This window comes from Ursus americanus, chromosome 18 (genome assembly GCF_024610735.1).
Source record: "Ursus americanus isolate L20-20 chromosome 18, mUrsAme1.1.p, whole genome shotgun sequence".
Classification (NCBI taxonomy): Eukaryota; Metazoa; Chordata; class Mammalia; order Carnivora; family Ursidae; genus Ursus; species Ursus americanus.
In genome coordinates, this window is record NC_142144.1 from 49461130 (window position 1) to 49483682 (window position 22553).

The 22553-nt window shown below is 32.7% G+C and overlaps 1 protein-coding gene across 5 annotated transcripts in view; it reads right to left on the bottom strand.

Annotated features, from left to right (window-relative positions):
* Positions 1-22553, bottom strand: part of CNTLN (centlein) — a 286705-nt gene that overhangs the window by 124673 nt on the left and 139479 nt on the right. For all 5 annotated transcript variants that reach the window (XR_015727497.1, XM_087869621.1, XM_045780217.2 and 2 more), the window contains 4 exons: positions 12437-12613; positions 10219-10344; positions 1747-1868; positions 284-403 (listed from right to left, as the gene is read on the bottom strand). Coding sequence is in view for 4 of the 5 variants with exons in the window: in XM_087869621.1 (XP_087725747.1) it covers positions 284-403; positions 1747-1868; positions 10219-10344; positions 12437-12613 (545 nt within the window). In the remaining variant the exon portion in view is untranslated. The remainder of the gene's footprint in view (positions 1-283; positions 404-1746; positions 1869-10218; positions 10345-12436; positions 12614-22553) is intronic.

Here is a 22553-nt window from a genome sequence, read left to right on the forward strand (position 1 = left end):
TAATGAAGAGCGACACCTCCAACAGATGAGAGCCACATTAATTAACACAATCCCTAGATCATATTACACAGTTTCGGCTAGAGCTAGCAAATGTGCAACTTGTTATTGTATTATACATATATATATATTTAAAAAGATATGCCTTTTTTTCTTTATTTTTATTAACAAAAACCAGATTATTTCATTTTCAAATTTTATAAGGTATTTCTCTCATGATCTTTAAGCCACAAAACATTTCTCCTAAATGTTTATCTAAGTCCATATTGTTAAAAAAGAAACTCACTTTTGAATCATGAGCTCCTGGTTCTCCCTTTTGAAATAGGCCAGTTCGTTCCATACAGCATCAGAATCTTCTTGTCGAAGTTGTTGGGGATCTGCTCTCTTTATTTTTCTGATATGAGTCCTATTTTTAAAATGAAGTTGTTTTCTTCCTTAATATGTTCAAAGTGCAATGAAAATTCATTTATACATTCCCTAATTCAAGTTCACTATTTATGGAATGAATTTCCTAAAACTCAAATATGCAGAAATTAAAATCCTATGTCATAATTTCTAAAAAGCTTAACTGCTACTATGGAAAGCAAACTTTTAGGCAGACACATGACGGTCTTAGGTCAATTTCTCTGCTTCATTTTAGTAATAATAAAACATATATTGCAGGATGGTCAGTTTCTAAAAAAGGATTATAAGCAATTATAATATAGGCATTTAATATAATATAAACATCGAGAATTTATTGTCAACCAATCTGAATGTGTTACATGTGCTCAATCTTAAAACACACTATTATCAGTAAATATGTCAGAAAGCAGTTTTCACACTTCCTGTGACTACTAAAGTTAGGCGAGCAGAGGCTAAATGCAGGACAAATTGCTTTATCACTACTTTACTGACAAGTGATATGAAACACTTCCCATCCTTCAAAGGAAAAAATTAAACGTGACAATTACCTACAAAACATGCCAGACGCCCTTTATGTTTTCATTTTCTGTACATAAAACAAACTCTTCGTTTTTATTTTGTAAAAGTGCTGTACTGGCCAATTTAGATACAGTATTTCTCTATAGAACAGACCAATGTGTATCATCAACATTGCCCTAAAGGATCCATCTCAAAAGATGAGAGGGTAGTAGATTTTCTGTACTCATTCAGTCCTTTGCCCTCTGTTGATACTGTTAACAAGGGAGCCACTTACAACTAACCAAGATCTGAACACCTGTTCAGAGCAATTGAACTGAGACCGCCAATTCATTCAGATAAGCTGCAGAACAAACTGATGGATAGTAAAGATTTTCAAATTGCATACTTGGTTGAAGTAGTTTTCAGCGAGTTAACTATATATGTAAATTTCCTATTTCTCATCTTTCAAGTAAAACTTAAATACTGTTTAAGTTACAAACTTTGTTAATACCATTATTTTATTTATTTAATTTTTTCAATCATATGGATATGAACTATTTTTGCATTATCTACTTTTATTAAGCTAGTCTATTGATATCGGAAATGTACACAGTAATTCATAATCACCTACATTATGAATTCTGTAAATTATAGGAAAATCTATAGTTATTGCTAGCATATTTATCAGTTTTCATTTATTATATTATCTATTTAAAAATTCACAATAAAGATTTGAATGCCAAATAATATCTTTAAAATCAAACAAAAGCCATTAAAACACCTATATGATGCTACCCCATTCCATTTAATATTTAGGGAAATGCCTTTATGAGCTATGTAACTCACATGCCACTGCCTTCTTCCCACTGTTTTAATTGCTCTTTTACTGCTCTGTAGTTGGTCTGTAACATCTGTAGCCTTTCCTTGCGTTTTTCATGGGCACCTCTTAGCTCATCATTTTCTTGGCTCTGTAGAACACAAAAAAGCAAGTACACAAGTTTAACAAAAGTATTAGTATAACACTGCAAATGAAAAGGTTACTCATCTAAATATGAAATTCGAAAGAAAATAGTAAATATAAATTAATTTGTAATACTTATTTGAGTGGAAGAAAGGGAAGGATTCTTAAAGTCACAAAATAGCTTTGCTTGGTAAATTCAACCCACTTACTGCATTTTTAAGCTGCTAGTAATTTCAAAATTAGTTTCATTCCTTTCCCTGTGGTCAATTAGTACACATACTAATATCTATGAGCCAACTGTATATAATTTTTTTTCACAAAAGGTTTTGTCCATACATAACACATGATTGTTTTGTTAATTATAATTACATATGTAATTAGTGTAAAAACACTAATCATAGTAAGATCAATGCTTCCTCCCATGGATTCATGATTAGTTTAATATAAAGCATAAGGATTACACAGGAGAAAAAAAATCAGTCCAGACCTATGTTTAAAGTAGCAGAGCTTAACCTTCGGGGTTGTGCTATACAAAATTGCAGTGTGAGAGCTGGGTTTCGTATTCTTGAAGAGACCATAAAAACATTACTAGGTTAGACAATTAAAGTCAACAACTTCCGAAATGTTCTAAAAAGAGTACAAGAAATACGTCTTCATTTTTAGGTATACCCACAAAATGAACTTAGAAAGGCCAAATTTTCAGTTCTTAGGGGATGTACTTATATTACTTATGCACTGTGTTTATCAAAGTAAGTAACTTCCTGAGTTTTTTTAGCCATTGTGAATTTCCAATTTGTCTTTCAAACTTTTTATACTTCTATATGAAGGAAATTGTATACTTGTTTAGTGGAGGCAACAGGTACTCTGTAATATTATAGTGAGGTGAGACAAGCAGGCTCATGGCAGTTAGAAAAATCTGAATTCTATTCTTGGAGCTCTTTCATATTAGCTGCATAATCTTAAGAACACTATTTAAATTAAATCCATTTCCTTTTCTGTAAAATGTGGAAAAGAGCACAGAGATTTAAATTATGATGACTAAATTAAATGAGCGAATATACAGGTAAAGCCCCTGGCACTGTGCTTGCCCTATTGAGGCAAAGCAAAAGTTAGCTTCCTTCCTTTTCCTCTTCCCAAGTATTAGCTGATGTCCTTATTATTAAGAAGCCAAATTCACAGTTTCCTGAACCATCTACCTCTCATCTCAACTGTAAGACAATACAGAGTTTGTATTATTTTACTGCAATTCTACCTGTCTCAACAATATGGATATTTGGACATTCTACTTCGAATACAGGCCTAGTAGGATAACTTCAATAAATCTCTTAAGTAGTTAATAACTACTTAAGTATTTGAGTCCTGTGTGCACCAAGCCGTCTGCATGCCATATGGAAATGGAAGTGCTTGATGAAAAAGTATGGGAATGGCATCACTTGAAAGGGACAATCAGAATAAATGTTATCCTGAAGCATGTTAGAAGATATACAAATCACAGGAACTGCAAACTTGCTAAAGAGTACCATGTCTAATACCATGGTTAAAAATTCAGGATACTGAACTGAATTTTGTTCATTTCAATTAAAGAACCATATATTAAGAGCCTATTACATGCAGAGTGTTAAGTACTGGTAAGAGTTCAAGTGTTGCTGCTCAAAGTTAGTACATTTTATCTTGACATAGCTACTTAAATTCAGCATGTACCATTTTCTCCATCTTCAAAATAAAAGCTATTTATATCTCCCTTCTTCTAACACCAAGGAATGATTTAACCTTGACCTTGAGTTTTCCCTTCTGTTGTTAAAAATCCAAATATAACTTCACTTCTTTAAACAATAAGCTTTCTAATCTTAAGTATGTGAAATAATTTAAATTAACCAAAAAGAAAAGTAAGATTCCTTAAGAACTAATATGATTTATTAGGATTTTAAACAGGATATAGTACAAATTATTAATAATCTAATTATAAGAAATGTATAGGTACTAGAAAAGATTTGCGTCAAAACACAATTTTCAAATAAACATAGTTAAGTACTTTGTTAAATTCTAATAGCTTTCTCTAATTATTTGTCATTGAATTGAATTCTTTCCCCATAAACTCTTAGTTTACAATGAATTTCTTTAAAATTATTACATACAAATCCAGTGCTTTGGAATCATTAAAAGTCTGTGTTAAAAGCCCCTAGAAACTCTGAGAAAATAACCTAAAAGATTGCCCAAAGTAAAAAACAAATGGAATATCCAGATTTTTTCTGTTGCCCTTCACAAAAATCCTGTTTAATCAATGGAACAAATTGAGTTACTTATTGTTAGTACTGTCATTATTTTAGCATTTTTCAGTACTGCTTCAGCTACCATTAATCACGGAATTTATACCCAAGGTTTTCCTTAGTTCTCAAATAGAAGTCAACTATCTTATGCTGTTAAAACAAAGATTAAGACTCAATAAAAATTTCCTGAGTCCTGTATGTCACTCACAACGTGCCAGGTTGTGTACTAGGCAAAGTACTTAATCAAAGCACTCAAAGCACCTCTGCTTCCTAAAACTTTAGTGTAATATATTTACAATTAGAAAATAGTTTTGAATAAAGCATGAGAGACTATGGACTCTGAGAAACAAACTGAGGGCCTCAGAGGGGAGGGGGATGAGGGAATGGGATAGGCTGGTGATGGGTAGTAAGGAGGGCACGTATTGCATGGTGCACTGGGTGTTACATGCAACTAATGAATCATCGAACTCTACATCAGAAACCAGGGATGTACTGTGTGGCGACTAACATAATATAATTTAAAAAATTATTAAAAAAAAAGAAAAGAAAATAGCTTTGATTTTTCTATAGTAATTGAAATAGGTAGCTCCCTCCATTAAGTAGTGATTATAGGAAAGTAGTTTAGTAGCTGAGCTTTCTGCTTTATTTTACATGCTTCATAATTTACTACACCTAATGCTAGAGTGTTTACATATTTCTTACAAAATTAGTAAGATCTAAACTATTAAAAATGAAAGCAAACTACAGATTATTGGACAAATCAATTTGATAGGCATAATTTATAATAATTATTATTTTTAAATGCAGTTTCATCCATAGATTTGTCCTTTCCAAATGCTGTTATCAAACTGTAATTCATGGGTTATATTAGTCCTAGAGACTATTGTTGTTTGGCCTACTTTAGAAATAGACAAAATTTTATAGAAATGTAAATATAAGATAGATAATATATGTTCAGAGAAAAACATGTTTCCCTATTCTAGTACAAGAAGAGATTTAGCAGAAGTCTTGAGGCACAAGTCAGATATCTCAAAAGACATGTTTAATGTGTAAAGAGAATAATCAAAAAATTTTTTATAATATTCTAACAAATACAAGTGTGGATTATGATTCTTTAAGTCCCAAATGATAGCCTAAGTCAAAACGGTAGTACTTCATTTGGGAAATACTGTACCCAAAGATCTTACAACAAAATCAAAAGTAAAGACTGAAAGATACATTTAATATCATTAATAACTACATTTGCCCAAGAAGATACACACAAAAATATTGCAAGAGCAGTCACTGAATTAGGATCATTTATTAGCTCACTCAATAAAACATTCACTGACAACCTTCCCTATATTTTGCAATTAAACTAGTTAAACTAGAGGTACTAATTTCTCTATACAAACAAATCTGAATGACTAAAACATTAGAAAATAGAAAACAGAAAGGCTGTATCACCTGACTTTCCTCAATGGTACTTGTAAGTCCATTTGTGAGTTCGAAAGAAAAAAAATGATTCTTGATCTAATCTACTACAGTTTGGTCAAATGCTCCTTGACAGGCATAGGCTAACTAAGAGCATGAGTCCTGTTAATAAAACAGTGACTCAATCTTCACAGAATGATATCACAGTTTTTTAAAAGTTTAAAAAAAACTTTTATAAACTACCAAGGATCCCATGGGTGTTTAATTTCAGCAGAGTATATAAAGTTGAATGTATGAAGAATGCATATTAGAGCACTGAAAAATAAAAGACATAAATTGTATTCAAAGGACATATTGACGTCCCTAAACAGTATAGAAAAGTGCTAGTAGAACTAAGTTGTCAAATGCATTAAAGTTCATAAAGTAGAGATTCACGGCATTAGTGATCCCGAGGACAGTAAAGGATTTCATAAAGCTCTGATGCATTGATTTTCAACTTATACTTTATAAATAGTTAGTACACTATACTTATGAAGTTAGGATTTGGAAATGGGTGGCATTTTTAGAATAATAGTTTTCATCTCTTCTATTATTATTGGCTCTTTTATTACAACACTGGCCATTCATCTTGAAAACATGTACAACTATTCACAAAAGGAAGCTAAGCAAGATAATGTATTAATATTTTTACAAATGTCATTACTAGTATTAAAATAATACGCATTACTTACTGCTGATATAATAAAGACCATCATTTCAATATATCAAAGCATGCCTCCATATGTTCCATGGTGGAGGTTATCTGGTGAAGCTTATTTGTCCGTCTCTCCCATCAGCCCCCCTTGGTGATCAACTTGGGACCCAAAGCTACCTATTATGCTATGGAGCATGTGTTTAGTTTAGTGTTTTCAATAGTAACTTCCATGGAACAGAAGTCTTTGGGACACATTAATGGGTATAATATAATCAAGTAAATCTGGGAAAAAAAGGTATCTATACCTTGCTATAGATTCACAGTACACATTGATATCCTAACAGCTCACAAAAAAATGAAAGATTTTAATCCACTGCCTACGATAATCGAGCACAGAACATTTTTCTCTGCCATTTTCCCAATAGCTTCTGGCAGAGCAGTGTTCAATATAATACCAGTATGGGAAAGGCCATGACAAAAATTCCACATGTACTAATGGGTTATGGTCTACAAAAGGAGCACCCTGGTCAACAAATACATATTAAAAACCGTAAGATACTGTTAGGGGCTGAAACGAATCCCTTCCAAAAAGGTATGTTGGAATCCTAACCCACACTACCCCAGAATGTGATTGTATTTGATGATAAGGTCTTTATAGAAGGAATGAAGTTAAAATGAAGTCATTAGGGTGGGTCTCAACCCAGTTGATGGATGTCTTTTTATTTTTATTTTTTTTTAAGATTTTATTTATTTATTTGACAGAGAGAGAGCATACACAAGTAGGCAGATGGGCAGGCAGAGGGAGAAGGAGAAGCAGGCTCCCCACTGAGCAGAGAGCACCATGCGGGGTTCAATCGCAGGACCCTAAGATCATGACCTGAGCCAAAGGCAGATGCTTAACCAACTGAGCCACCCAGGCGCCTGACTGGTGTCTTTTTAAAAAGGAGAACTTTAGACATAGAGAGAGATACACACAGAGGAAAGATGATGTGACGTATGAAGACACAGGGAGCAGGCTGTCTTTAAGTCAAGCAACACCTGAAACTATAGGAAACTAGGTGACAGAACGAGAACAGATTCTCCCTCACAGGTTTCAGAAGGAACTAATCCTGTTGACATCTTGAATTTGGAACTTTTTAGCCTCCAGAACTTTGAATAATACATTTCTGTTCTTCTTTTTTTTTTTTTTTTTAAGAGTTTATTTATTTATTTGACAGAGATAGAGACAGCCAGCGAGAGAGGGAACACAAGCAGGGGGAGTGGGAGAGGAAGAAGCAGGCCCATAGTGGAGGAGCCTGATGTGGGGCTCGATCCCAGAACACCGGGATCACGCCATGAGCCGAAGGCAGACGCTTTAACCGCTGTGCCACCCAGGCGCCCCCATTTCTGTTCTAAGCCAGCGAGTTTGTCATGGCAGCCTTAGGAAACTAATACAGATACATCATTAATTCCTTCCTTATATTATATTCTCATGGACTTAAGTAATAGTAATAACATTAATACTATACCCTAATTAAGGGAAATATAGGAAGAAGTTTTCTGTCTTCACTAAATATGACAGGTATACTTACTAAAGTGAGGCCATAAATTAAAAAATATCCTGGACCCAATCACTCTTTTTGGAATTTGCTTTTACTTTACAGGTTTTGTTTACCCACTTCATTTGGTAAATGCTCTTGATGATGGTGCTTTTTCATTCAACTATTTTGCTCCTTTAAAATAAGAAATCCTTTCTTACTAAATGATAAGATACAATGAAAAAAATTTGCTCGCATTTTCCCCCTTATCTTGCAAATCTGTGAAAGAAAGCATACATTTGAAATTCATATTATCATCAACTGACTTGAAAAAGGAATACAGAAAAAGTATAAATGAAAAAGAAATTGTGTAAAGAAAGAATTTTACTCTGAAAATAAGCTTGAGGCCTCATCCAAAAGAACAATTAGGAGAAAGGAATGATAAATTAATATAATACTTCTGAGACTCTTTCTGAAATTAGAAATTCAAAAGGCAGAAGAGGAAAGTCTAAAAATGTCTGAATTGCTCTACTCTCTCCTGCCAAAAACAAGGGACTGTCAGACTCACAGACTTTTGGGGGCAAATAAGTGGAGATCTGTTACTGTTGAATGGGGATATGTAATAGTTAATTTTATGTGTAACTTGACTGATCAGATATCTAGTTAATCATTATTCCTGGGTGCATCTGTGAGCATCTTTCTATAGAAAATGAACATTTGAATCAGCAGACTGAGTAAAGCATATTGCGCCTCCCATTGTGATAGGCTTCATCTGATTCACTGAAGAATACAATAAAAGGTTGCATAAGAAAGACACTGGTCTTGTCCCTTTGGACTCAGATTGAGGTTGAGACTGGAACTTAACACCATCAGCTTCCTGGTTTTCAGGCCTTTGGACCCATACTGAAACTATACCATTGGCTCTCCTGATCTCCAGTTTCAGAACTGGAGATGATGGACTTCCCAGACTCTCGAATTGCATGACTCAATTCCTTATAGTAAATAATCAATCTCTGTCTCTCTTTTTCTCCCTCTCTGGATAGACAGATATATGGACACAGATATAGATGTCTTTCAGAATAACAATATCTCATTAGGGAAGACTAAAGGGAAATATCCTACTCGTTCTGTTTCTCTGAAGAAACCAGATTAATACAGGATGTGAATTTCAAGAATTATGCAAATGGAGGAAGATGATAAACTGGATTCCTAAATATGCTCTTAATATCCTGTGTGTACTCCCATGTTTATGTCAAGATACTAGATTCCAACTGCTCATGCAGTATCTTGTTAACTAGGGTCTTGAATGATAGACACTAATCTTGTCTCTTGTACAAGTGACTTGTTTGGCTAACTGCATTGCTTAGTAAGTTGTTACTGAGTAAACCAATGAATGAGCAAATAACTTCAGGTGTGGGGTGCCTGGCTGGTTCAGTCAGAAGAGCATGCAACTCAATCTTGGGGTCGTGAGTTCAAGCCCCATGATGGGTGTAGAGATTATTAAAAAATAATAAACTACAAAAAATAAGTGCAGGTGTATACATTTCAAGTAGGCTAAATGTTAGCAAGCTGATGTCATCTGATCATTTTATTTTTGGTAGATGATAGAAGATAATCAATCTCTGTCTCTCTGTCAATCAATAGATGATAATTTTCCTTTCAGAACTAACAGTCTAACTCTGCATCAATATAAATTAACTTAATGTTTGGTGAAAAGGCAGAAAAAAATATTAATTGTAGCCTAGGTTAACTATACCTCTAAGCCATATCTTGTTCTATACAAAATCTAAGTCAAACCTTTTTCTCCCTAAGAGTAATCTATATGACAAAGAATCTGAGCTTTACTGGATTCGAATCATGTGTAAAACATTGGTCTTGTCATAAAATGTCTTAAAACTATTTGAGATTCAATTAAATGCCTAAATCTCAACTAGTACAGGCCTTTGGGTAGTTGTGAATAACGAATGATAAGTTTAGCCATATTAAAGTCAGAAAAAATAAAAGCCCTCAATATAACAAATGGAAAAAAATAGTATACTTGCCATTTTGACTATATAATTTTTCTATAAAGGACAGTTTTAAGTGACTTGAGCTAGGTAAATATGGTTTTTAACTCACTTTTCTTTTTATATGTTTATCATGTATAAAGAACTCTGAGAAATTCTCTACTTGCTATAGTTCTTTTGTCTCTGAAAAACTGTAAGAAATTTATTCCCAATATTAAGCCAAAGTATTCCCAAACAATTTTAAAGTAGTGAATAAATATTTACGTTTGAGCAGCAAATTTTTTGTTACTTTATGATCCTCAGAAATCTGAAAAACGAGACCAACCAATGATACAATTTTATACATGTAATTAAATTCAGGAAAGATAAATGATAAGCAGTGATTTGTGAAGGGAATGTTTACTTTGGTATATCTTTTATCTTTGCAAGGTTATTACTAAAGAAATGATTTAACGTTCACCTTTAGCTGTAGTGCCTTCTCTAAGTTTTCAATCTTTCTTTCAGCTTTCCTCAGATTCCTCAGCTCCTCTGAGTCTGTGAAAGAGCTCTTTGGGGACAAAGACCTTGAACGTTTCACAGGTGGTTCCTCGAGAATAAAACAAGGACATGGTTGAACTAGTTGGAACACTGGATTATGAAAGACATGCAAAATTAAAGAACAAGTAATTTTGAATACTAATAATGAATTATAAAAAAAATCCTGCATGGAATACCAGAGAAATAACAAGCGGAATTACCACAGTGCTACCGCTAAAGGTTTCTCTGTGACTCGTTAATGAGAATATTCATTTACATTTACATTGTTTCTTTCAGAATAATGATGTCCCATTAGGGAAGACTAAAGGGTTATAGACTCAGAAATGCAAGAAACCTCATTACAAAGGAGGGGATAGAGGCTGGTCTAATTGCTCTATAAGGGTCCAAGGTTACACTTGATAGGACAACCAGAAACAAGAGGGAAAGGATTTTTTTCCCTTTGAAATAGTTTAACACACTGTGAAGTTGAAGGAACAATATGCTTGAGGAATATAAATACAACAGACAGTAGATCTTATACCATAATGACCATATGGTCATTAACTATAATGTGGCTAACTAGAGACAAGAATGTGTGTTTATATTATGTACGGCTTCATATACCAATCTGGAGAAGAAATGTGTGAAAACAACTATTAAGCTGGGCAACATATTGTTCATACTTACAGCATGTCCTTATAAAAAAGAAAGAAAATTTCGTTCCAAATATCCCTCTCATTTTCTTGACTTTTGTTAAAAGCAACGAACATCAAAGCACTACATTTTTTAACTTCAGCAATGTAGCAAGCAACCAAATTAGGCCCTATAATGTATCTCAATTTTAGGAATGTTTTCTTTCACTTAAATAAAGCTCCATACTCTGAGACTACTCCAAAATGGCAAGTAATGTATAATGCAGTTATGTTTAAATAAATAAATACGTATATACATATATAAAGCTCGTTCTTCTGAAAATTACTAATAATATTAGAGGGAGTAAATAGGACTATAATAGAAACACGGATCTATTTTTAAATACTTCCTTTACTAAGACAGTTCTACTTATAGGAAAAATGGAAAGAACGAAAAGCAATTATCTTGAAAAACATAGTTTTCTGCTTATAAAATCATTATTTTCTACTGCCAAAGTAACAAGTGTGAGAAAAATATGTCTAAAGTTCCTTACTTCTCTATTTATCTAGAGAAAACATATTGACAATGTTACATAACAACATATTTACAATATGATATAAAATGTCTATTTTAGTGTTCACAGAATCTTTTGCAGCCTAACAGGAATACATACTATAGTATATATACTGTAATACAAATATTATAAAAAGGAAAAGCTAGACATTAATAAATGAGAAACGTGCTATGGAAAATTTGCTTATTTTTCTCTATCACTATACCTTTAAATCTGAAAAACATAACTGCATAAATTAAAGTTAAATTCTGCTCTATAGTTTATATCCACATAGGTAGTATTTTAAATATCATATCTGAATGAAATAGAAACATTAAGATATATTTTTCTTTTAACAATATTACATTAAAATGATTATGAGAGAACTAAGCAAAACTTTTTTAAACTTTTTAATTTTATATAAATTCAGTTAATTAACATATAGTGAATTATTAGTTTCAGAGGCAGAGTTAAGTGATTCATCAGTCTTATTTAACACCCAGTTTAGCAAAACTTTTTAACAAAAGAATGTTAACTTACTGCAAAACAGCTCTACTACTACTAATCATTTAATTAAATTAGGAATACATTATTTAGTCTTTAAAAAGGGAAAATGCTCTACTCACAACAATTTATTTTAAGATTTTATTTATTTATCTGAGAGGGAGAGAGAGAGAGAGCACGAGAGAGTGCAAGAGCAGAGGGAGGGAGAAGCAGACTCCCCGCTGAGAGAGCCAGACAGGGGGCTCGATCCCAGGACCCCGGAATCATGACCTCAGCTGAAGGCAGATGCTTAACTGACTGAGCCACCCAGGTGCCCCACACAACAATTTTTTATCAAGCATTTGGCACATAATTTTTTTTTAAAGCTTCCAGAAATATAAGCAGAGAAGTAAATGCTGTTTGTTTTTAAACTTCATCGCTTGCTTTGCCAGCCTCACCCTGACAAATTCACAAAATGACAAAATGTCCCTACCTTGTGTTTTCCTTCAGTATTTGTCCAGATGCTCTTCTCTGAGGAACCCCTGTTGGTAGATTTGCTCTCTGACAGTTTTTCATTTGCTACTTTTAGTTTCTCCTGTAAATACTCAATTTCAGACTTCTGTGAGACCATTAAAGTTTCTAAGCTCGATAAAGATGGCCGTTGAGATACCTATTTAAAAAAAGTGTATGTGCAAATATATATGCATGTTTGTATGTTATTTCTCAGTGTGCAAATACTTATACATAATATTATATCATATAAATAATAAGTATTCAGAGAAGGAAAATTCATTTCAACAATAAACTGTAAACTAACATTAGCTAAACTTCTATCATCCTAATACAATGGCATTTGTCAATAAAATAACCAAGAGTTTACATAAATATTTTCACAAATAATATTGCCATACAGAATTACAGAGAAAAACATTACAGCATGGTTGCATGAAACATACCACTCATCTGTAAATTAATTATTTCAAAAAAATATGATTATACACATATGAATTTCCTCATGAAATACTCAATCCGCCATTTGATCACAAAGAGTCATATAATACCACTGAATATAAACTTGGGAAAAGGAAATCAACAGCACTATAAGTCTAATTATCTTTCAATGTACCATAACAACAACTCACAAAACTCTGATACTTTTAAAGTCAATATACAGTCTACTGTATTCTCTTTTGAAATTTATTACATGACAGATAATCTGCTAATGGTAAGCACCACATTTTGGCAACAACAAAAAAAATCACAGAAAAATTAAGCATGTGGGATACCTTCAAGAAATATTAGTAAAAACCAGCATTCTGTGAAATTCTACTACCATCCTAACTGAATATATTTGAGGCCATTAAAATCTATGCATATATCATATTCAAATTAACCACACCACTTACAAAAAACAATACCACTAAATCATAGTGAAAACAAAGTTTTCGTTGATTTCCAGCAAAGACAGTCAAATCTCAAAATTATAATATTGGATATAGAATCAGTAGCCTTGCAAACAGTTTCATTTAAAATGTGGAAAATCCTATCCACTCTAAATGATATTCTTAAGGGCTATAAGAAGAAATACATATGTTTAACTTTTTTGAACCAACAATGGAAAATATTACCCTTTTACAGTTTAAACTCTTTTTTCTTTTTTTTAGGGAATAGGCAAAACTGTCCTAATTCTAACTTCTAATTATTATGAGAGAGGTCATCCTTGATTTTTTATATTATTACACCTTATCTATTTAAATCACTTGATCTGTTTCCCAATCTTCATTCAGTTATATTGCTAAATATTTTCCTCAGTATTGTGTATATTGTACTTTTACCATACTTACCATTTTTAAATACTTACTCCATTACCTTTCTTTAAATATCAAATTAAAATACTTCAAGCACTTTTATTCCAAACTCTAAATGACTTTGCCCAATTCTAACCTCCCACTTTTTAATCACCATATGACTATTATTTATTTCATTGTTTCTTCCTATCATGTAAGCAAATTTATGATGTTTGTAACTATTTCCTTTGACTGGGCCACTAATCTAAACAGTTCTCAAAAGCTACCTGCTCTTATCCAGGTTCCTTTAAATAAAATTATTAAGAATATATTAATATCCCATCACTTACCAAAGAAATTTTAAATAAATAGTTCAAGGTCAAACAAAAATTTGGAATAAAACGGAAATAACATAACTTTAGCTATATTGGTATATCCAATAAGCAATCCCATATTCTTTAAATGAGTTTTCTAAGATATCACTGGATTATAATGTAGTAGATAAGAATGTAAAAATTGGATTATTCAGTCAAGAAGCTGTAACGATAAATAATTCAAATACTTGTGAAGACATTAAAAATGCTCCAACCATGAATACTGTCATCATCATTGTAAGGATTTTATATTTAGGCAGCGGTCCTTCAAAATTCTTCAACAAACAATAACAGAAACTCAAAAATAAAATACTATGAAAGCACTGATTAACTCAAATTTACAAAGAAGTGGGGAAGATAACGTAAGTAAATAAATAAAATGGGTTGTGTTTAGTATATTTTAAAATCACAGCTCTAGAATTCATTCAACAAAGACACTTTGTAGACATATTACACATTTATATAGATTATTTACATCCACAAAAAAACTTATACATGCTCCCAGTGTTTTTAAAATCTGATCTTTTCCCTCTCTTGCCTTTTACCACTTTTGCAGGAGACATAGGCACAAGACGTATTTCATACTTCTCTTAATATGACCATTTTTAAAAGCACAGGTAAAATGAAATGTCAAATGATGCTCAGATTCACCTAAGGGCATAAGGAGGGTTTTGGTGACGGGAGCTACTCAGCTCCAGCCAACCGTTTTCCTAGGGGAATGAATGTGCCCCACTGCTGCCAGAGCTACTGATTTTTCAAAAGAAGTAAGGAATTAGGGTTTCTAAGGGAAATCTCCTAATTTTAAAATGTTGGCCAGACTCTATTTATGACTCCTGTATTTTGAGAACTGCTACAAATTTCTAAGGAAATTTTGAAATATGCAACAAAGCACATAAAAATGTGTCAAGCCTTTGGCTTAGCATTCTAGTCATGCTGAAGGTTGATACAGAAAGATACCCATGATAAACTGCTAAATGAGAAAAGCAGGTCACCAAAGAATATACTATACAGAAACAGATTTTGCCAAACTTGCAAAGGAAAAAAAAAACAACAAAACACCCTAAAATGTTTTAGTGTCATTTCTGAGTGGAAATATGTGAATTATTTTCTTCATATTTATTTGAATTTCCTTAAATTTTACAATGAACACATCACTAAATTTGTTTTTCAAAATGTAATTTTTTTCCTTCAAATAAAAGGAATAAAAGTTGAGTATAAAATTTTCAGATTATATAGGAGAAATAGAAATGAAAGTCTTCATAATCACATCCCTTATAGTTTGCTAGTGGTAACTTTGGGCTATATCACCCAGACATAAAAAAGAAAAGGAAAACCGTTATAATTCTGCCCTTTAACCTTCTTAACCTTCTTTTCTAAAATTAATAGATTTAATTTTAGAACAGTTTTATACTTACAGAAAATCTAAGTAGATGCTGTAGAGCCCTATACCTCCCACCCCCATCCATCGAGGTTCCCCTATTATCAACATGGTACATTTGTTACAAGTAATGAACCAATATTCATACATTATTTTTAACTAAAGTCCATAATGTATTCATATCTCCATGGTTTCTACATAATGTCCTTTTTCTGTTCCAGATACCACATCCACGATACCACATTTACTTGTCATGCCAGCAACTCTTGGCTGTGGCAGTTTCTCAGACTTTACCTACTTCTGGTAACATGGATAGTTTTGATGAGTAGAGTGATATTCAGGTGCACTGTAGGATGCCCCTCTATTGAAATTTGTCTGAGTTTTTCTCATGATCAGACTGGGGTTATATGTTTGGGGGAGGAAGATCATAGAAGTGAAGTGCCATTTTCATTATATTATATCAAAGTTACATAGTATCAACATGATTTAACTCTTGACATTGACCTTGATCACCTAGATAAGGTTGTATTTGACAGGTCACTCCACTGTCCCCTATCCATACTATACTTAATGTGCTTTGTAAACTATTTATAACATATATGAGAAATACGTACATCTTTACTTGTCATTATCCTTTCAAGCGCTGCTTGGAAGGCTTAGCAAAATCAAGACAACCAGTACCCCTGTCTGGGGAAGTTCATTCTATGTATTGCCCTCAAAATCCTAGAATCTTTGAAAAGTTTAATTTTCTTACTAAGAATTATTAGTATTGAATCAATAATTTTTTCCTCTAATATCAAAAACCCTTATTCACCTTTATAGTTTACAGTCTTAAAAGATAATGAAAGGTATGGTGCTAGACCATAGCTAATCTTGATGAGAAGTGATCAATGGAATATGTGTCCAAATGCCTCCAATTGAACCTATCTCTTTAAATTGACCATTATTAATATATAACTTCTTTTACACATTGATCCACAGAGATAATTTTGATCAAGAAGTCCTGTAGAAGATGTAGAGTGGAAGGGGGACAGGAAAAATCATTCATTAGGTGTTGTACAAATTACTATTAAGAGTTATATAAATGAAATAATCTAGTCATGTTGTACTAACTTCAAGCAACATCGTATAGCATTATATATCAGAGGCTGAGTGAATAATGCCTAATAGAAAAGTGTTTCAAAATATAATGATGAAAAAGAATTGCAAGTTAAATTGTTTTCCTTATTGGTAAGTTTTAATTAAATATATTCATTTGTTTCCTACTATATTAAAATAATAGTAACTATCATTTAGTGAAAAAATATTGAGGTCCTCGCTGAAGATAAGCATTTAACATATATTATTTTACTTAAGAAATTTATAAATTCCAAACCTGTCAATACATAATGTAGCCTACTGTAAAACATAAACATCTAAAAGGGCATGATACCTCAGCAAAAGAAATAATTTCTCCTAAAACAAGCTCACTGAAAATTCAATATACATTAAACATACATGTATGCTTAAAATCTGTAATATATGTGTGTATATAAAACATCTAACCTATATACAAATGTATCAGAGAAAATGACATCTTGAATAACTGTTCTCTGAAAATGAACTCAAATCCTCTAGGAAGAAGACATAGTATAAAAATATATATGTTAAAGAGTATACACACACACACACACACACAAATTTTCTTCTCAAGAAAAATCTGAATCTCTACAAAAACTTGAAATTTTATTTAAAATTGATTTTAGAAATGCAAAAATACATCTACTGCCAATTTATAAAACGCTATTAGCTGAATCATCCACCTGAAAATGGATAACTTTAATTATAGTCACAAGTTATTTTTTTAAAAGGGAAAAAGAAAAATAATAAGTCAACATGACATTATAATTCAAGATAGTCTTATTACAAAAGTTCACAAATGGAATTAGGTATACCAGTTTAAATTCACACCTCACTTTTAGAAAGACTCCTAAATTGAGTAATAAATGACTAATATTTAATAATAATAAAACTAAGTTAGTACCCAATTTTTAAAAATATAAATATCTGCAAGTCTTTACTTGCACTCACTTTCAACCCAAATATCCCGATTGCATTTAGAGATCACAAAATATAATGAAATTATTTACTACATTTAAACTATCACCATCTCCTCTCATAAACAGCATCTGAATGTCACATCATAGCAAAATTCAGTACTATAAAGTAGTCAGTTAAATTAAACTTTCCTTTAGTATCTCAACACTTGTGTGATACGGCCAAATTAATGAACAAATAAAAGGAAAAATCTAATTTCACAACTTTTAACTACTTCTAACAGCATATTTAACAGTGAATGGGTTATAGTTGGGTGCTCTGTTGGCTTACAGTCACATCCAGTGAGTGACAACAGTCTCTGTATTACAAAATTGAGCAACCACAAGCTAGTTGTTTCTTCCATGACATGTAAATATCACACTGCACTGACAAAAATTAGTGATATTTACATGTCACAAAGACTGTTTAGAGTGTCAACTCTATAATATACACATTGACTGCAGATTCCAATCCCAAGAGTAAACTAATCCTGGGCTCACTTAAAAATGAGAATGGAAAGATTAAGTGATTTGCCTACAGATTTGGGTTTTGGTTTTTGTTTTTTTTTTAACCATTTAAGGTTAGCAAAATTGAACACAAGTTTTTCCAGAAAGATATTATATGCCTCACATTCTGTTAGAATTTGCAAATCTAAATATTTGAAGTGTACCTCTTAATGGTGTCCTAAAATGAATTTCTTGATTCAAGTAAATAATGTCCTCTTCAGCATGTCTCTAAATATGGAACTTTTAGGTACAATCCATTACTTACTATAATGCGTACTCTAAGTTTTGTAAACATTTGACACTTACGTCACCAGTAAAAGAATCAAAATTTGTGTACTAAAGGTATAAGCAAGGGACTACGCTTGTTATGCATTATCATCTCTATACATTAAAACCTCAATCATACTCAAACAAATTCACTAAAGTGTGGTTTTCAATCTGCTAACTATGCATTCCATAATAGCCTGTAATTATTAAAAACTGACAAGAAAGCTACGCCACCTGTGTTTATGTGAAGCCAGGTAATGAAAAAAACAACAACGCTGTCATCACCTCTCAATTCCTGATTGCATTATCAAAACTGTAGCCGAGTTTGGCATCTGGGTGTGACCTTGTTAACTGCTAGGGTAATTAAATTTATTCTATTGGGAAAAAGGATGATAAATTATTAGCAAGAAGATTTTGTTCACATTTTATTAAATTGGCCTGTCAAAGGGTTGGCCAAATTATCAAGGGCCTCATTTATTGGAGGCCAGCCATATTGCCACATCTGTTACAATTATTTATAATTTCAGCAGTTGAAAACCAACTGAGTTAGGCATCCGCCATGTAAAGTAATTTACAAATTATCTGATGAGGGAGTGTTTTAGCTTCTCCCTCATTTCTAGCCAGCAGAAAGCCGCGCTGTAATTACAGAACACGATTAGGTTCTTTGGGGAACTTATCTTGCACTCATAGCCATAGTAAGATGCAGCAAGAACATATGGAGGAGCTTGTGCTTCTACTCCCTGAAGCTCGTGACCCGCCTGCCGCTGAGCCCTTGAGTTGAATTTGAATGAGAGTGCCATGGCTAATGTTCTACACATGCACCATTTATGCCACAAAACAAATCGGATCACTGTTAATTATGAAGCAGCTATAATCAGGCCTTCACATCTGTGTAATGTGAAGCGCAGTAGGCTGTATTCCAATAATGTATGACTACCTTTGGGTCGCAAATTGCGAGCCATATTGCCTCAGTAGTAGTTACTGAATTCAAAGTAACTCCTTTGATAAAAGCCCATCACATGGATATTTTTATCCAGCTTTATAAAAAAAAAGAGAGAGAGAGAGAAAGAAAGAAAAAGCAAACCCACAAGCCTTTCTTTATCAGCTATTGACCAGAACAGTTAAAGCATATGGCACAAGTTCATTAATGAACAACACAGAGCACTCTCATTTAATGAAACCACTTGAGCCATAAAAATCAGATTTAGTTAATTCCCTGTTTCCCATTTTTTTCACATCTAGCCTAAACCTAGGATCTACTTAATATTACAAGTTATCGAGACACAAAATATATTTTTTACAAATTTACACAGAATATAAAAAAGCCTGTTCTGTACTATTAATAACCTTAAAAAAGAAAGGCAATAATAGGATTTTTTGTCTTACAAATTGAATTTCATCACAAATCTCATCTAAGAAAGCACAAACTATTTGTTTCTTAGAAAGTGAAGCCTAACAGCTGTATTCTAACAAAAAATAGTCTTTATTCCATGAGAAATCTTTCTGTGAAAAGGCAGCTAAACAAGCTGCACCCAGATGGCAAACCAGCTACAGTTTAATTAATCCACTAAAAGCCATTCAGATTTCAGTAAGGGTAATGTAATTTTGAATAATAGTAGGGAAAAAAAATCACTAAAACATTCTTAAGTTTTATTATAGCAGCAAGAGAAGTGCCACTATAGAGTAGTTAAAGGTGAGTTGCAGTTTCCATTATATATGCTAAATTTCTAGATTTTAATATCTTGGGCTGTTTCATTCTGCTTGGAACTTAAAGCAGGCTTAAAATATCAGTATATCTATTGAAGTCCCCCCACCCTTTAAAGAAGAAATGGTTTATTTTTTTTGCAGGGTAGTGAAGTTGTATAATTATCACAAGTTCAAATTTCGTGAATATAATGCAGAAAGAGCTTTAGGGAAAAAAAGTTTATAGTTAAGACTTAAAAAAGATAAAGACTTCAAATTTTTCCTTTAAATAAAAAAGTTCTTCATTTATCAAAGTTAAAAACCATGACATAGCATTATTTTATTGTTGAGTTGTTTTCTTCTAAAGGTTGATTAAATATCAAACTGTTTGAGAGATCATTTCCCATATATTTCTGTGACCATGTCTACATATACAAATGAATTAAAAATATAAACATTGAGTATAATTAAGTTAAAGCAGTTTTCACTTAAGATAATGCTGCAAAATAAGTCAACTTTTCAAAATGAGTTTATATATAAATTCCAAATTAGTTAAGTGTGAAATAAAATGGTGATTAATGTAATTTTAAAGTACATTATATATAACAGTTATTACATATTAAAAATTATTTTGATGCTATAATAGTAAGATACCCATGGGGCGCCTGGGTGGCACAGCGGTTAAGCGCCTGCCTTCGGCTCAGGGCGTGATCCCGGCGTTATGGGATCGAGCCCCACATCGGGCTCCTCCGATAGGAGCCTGCTTCTTCCTCTCCCACTCCCCCTGCTTGTGTTCCCTCTCTCGCTGACTGTCTCTCTTTTGAATAAATAAATAAAATCTTTAAAAAAAAAAAAAGATACCCAAAGAAAGTACAAGATTGATATTCTTCCATTTTGAAAATGAGAAAAAAAAGTGTAACTGAAACAATAATACAGTAAAAATCATGAAAAGCAAACCAATTATTAATGCTGGCATATATCCCAGCTACAGTATGACAAAGCTTAACATTACTCTGAGCCTAAGTTAAGGTACTACAATCTGATCTCTGCCAACTGAGAAATTAAAATTTAGTTTAGTTGATGCCAATTAGCCACCATCAATACTACACCCCCTGATTGGCAAGAAAACAAAGCTAACTAATACTGACATTGTTTTCTCCTTTGCTGGTTGGAAAATTCTACCAAGTCAATTCAGCACTGCTAAAGAAAAGAGAACAGGAATTTTGAGTACAAATGTAAGTATTCCACATCACAATTTGATAATCCCTTGCATAAGTTGACTCCTTAATGCTCCTATGTCCTATTTACTGGAATTGTTATCGAAGAATACTTGATCATTGTGAGAGGCTAAATGGGTTTGGAGCAGGGTATACATTTTTGCATGTGTTCATTCAATAAGCATTTGTTGAAATTTAAATACTAATTACTTAGGGGAGTGGGAGATAAAGGTTTTCCGTTATGAAATGAGTAAGTCACAGGAACAAAAGGCACAGCATAGGAAATAGAGTCAATGATACTGTAAAAGTGCTGTATGGTGACAGATGGTAGCTACACTGTGGTGAGCACAGCTTAAGGTATAGAGATGTTATATCACTATGTTGTACACCTGAGACTAATGTAACATTGTGTCTCAACTATATTCAAATTAAAAAAAAAAAAAGAAAACACAAAACATTATAGCCTATGGTAGTTAGTTGCACATGCTTAAAATGTCAACCAAACATAAATAAATAATCCACTAAGTAAATAAATATATCTAATAGCCATCTGTGTATCGCCAGACCACATAGGCCTCTAGTCATGATAATGATGGTACTTATTAACCTTAAGCCTCAGAGGACAAGGACTATACCTTGTGTAACTCTGTACCCATTGTGTCTAATACCATAGAGTCTAAAATAAACATATGAAAGATGATTAAAAAAAAACAACAACAACTTCACCACCACCAACAAAAAAAGGTACATTCCTACGTGAGACTACCAGGGAGTCAAAAATGTTTTTAAACATTTAATCCTATTATAATGAAATGGTAATGGTAAAAGCAGTTTACAAATTTATATACTGTATGTTTCCAATGATATAAAACATACAGTCTCCATTTTCTTTTTATATCCTTACGTACACACACACACACACACACACACACACACACGGCCACATGTAGGGATCAAGAGTGTAAGCACACTTGGGGGCTAAAACCAGGCCTGCCTCCTCAGGTCTTCTTCCACCATCATTGGGACTGAAGGCGAGGCCAAGCACTGGGGCTAAGATCTAGTTTCCTTACATCCCCTCACATCAATCTACATATGTCTAGAAGAAACCATTGGCAGAGACTTCTCTACTCCCAGTATTCAACCTACTACCATTACCTGCCTTAAATTCACTGGAACTAACCTCATTATGCCTTTTATTATGATTTATGTGGGTCACCATAAGGGCCCTAGCTTCTGTGTTAATTCTTATGAAATCATCATACTTCCATGCTAGTTATGAATTATTTTCAAAAGAAAAGTCAGAAACCCCAAAAATGAACCAA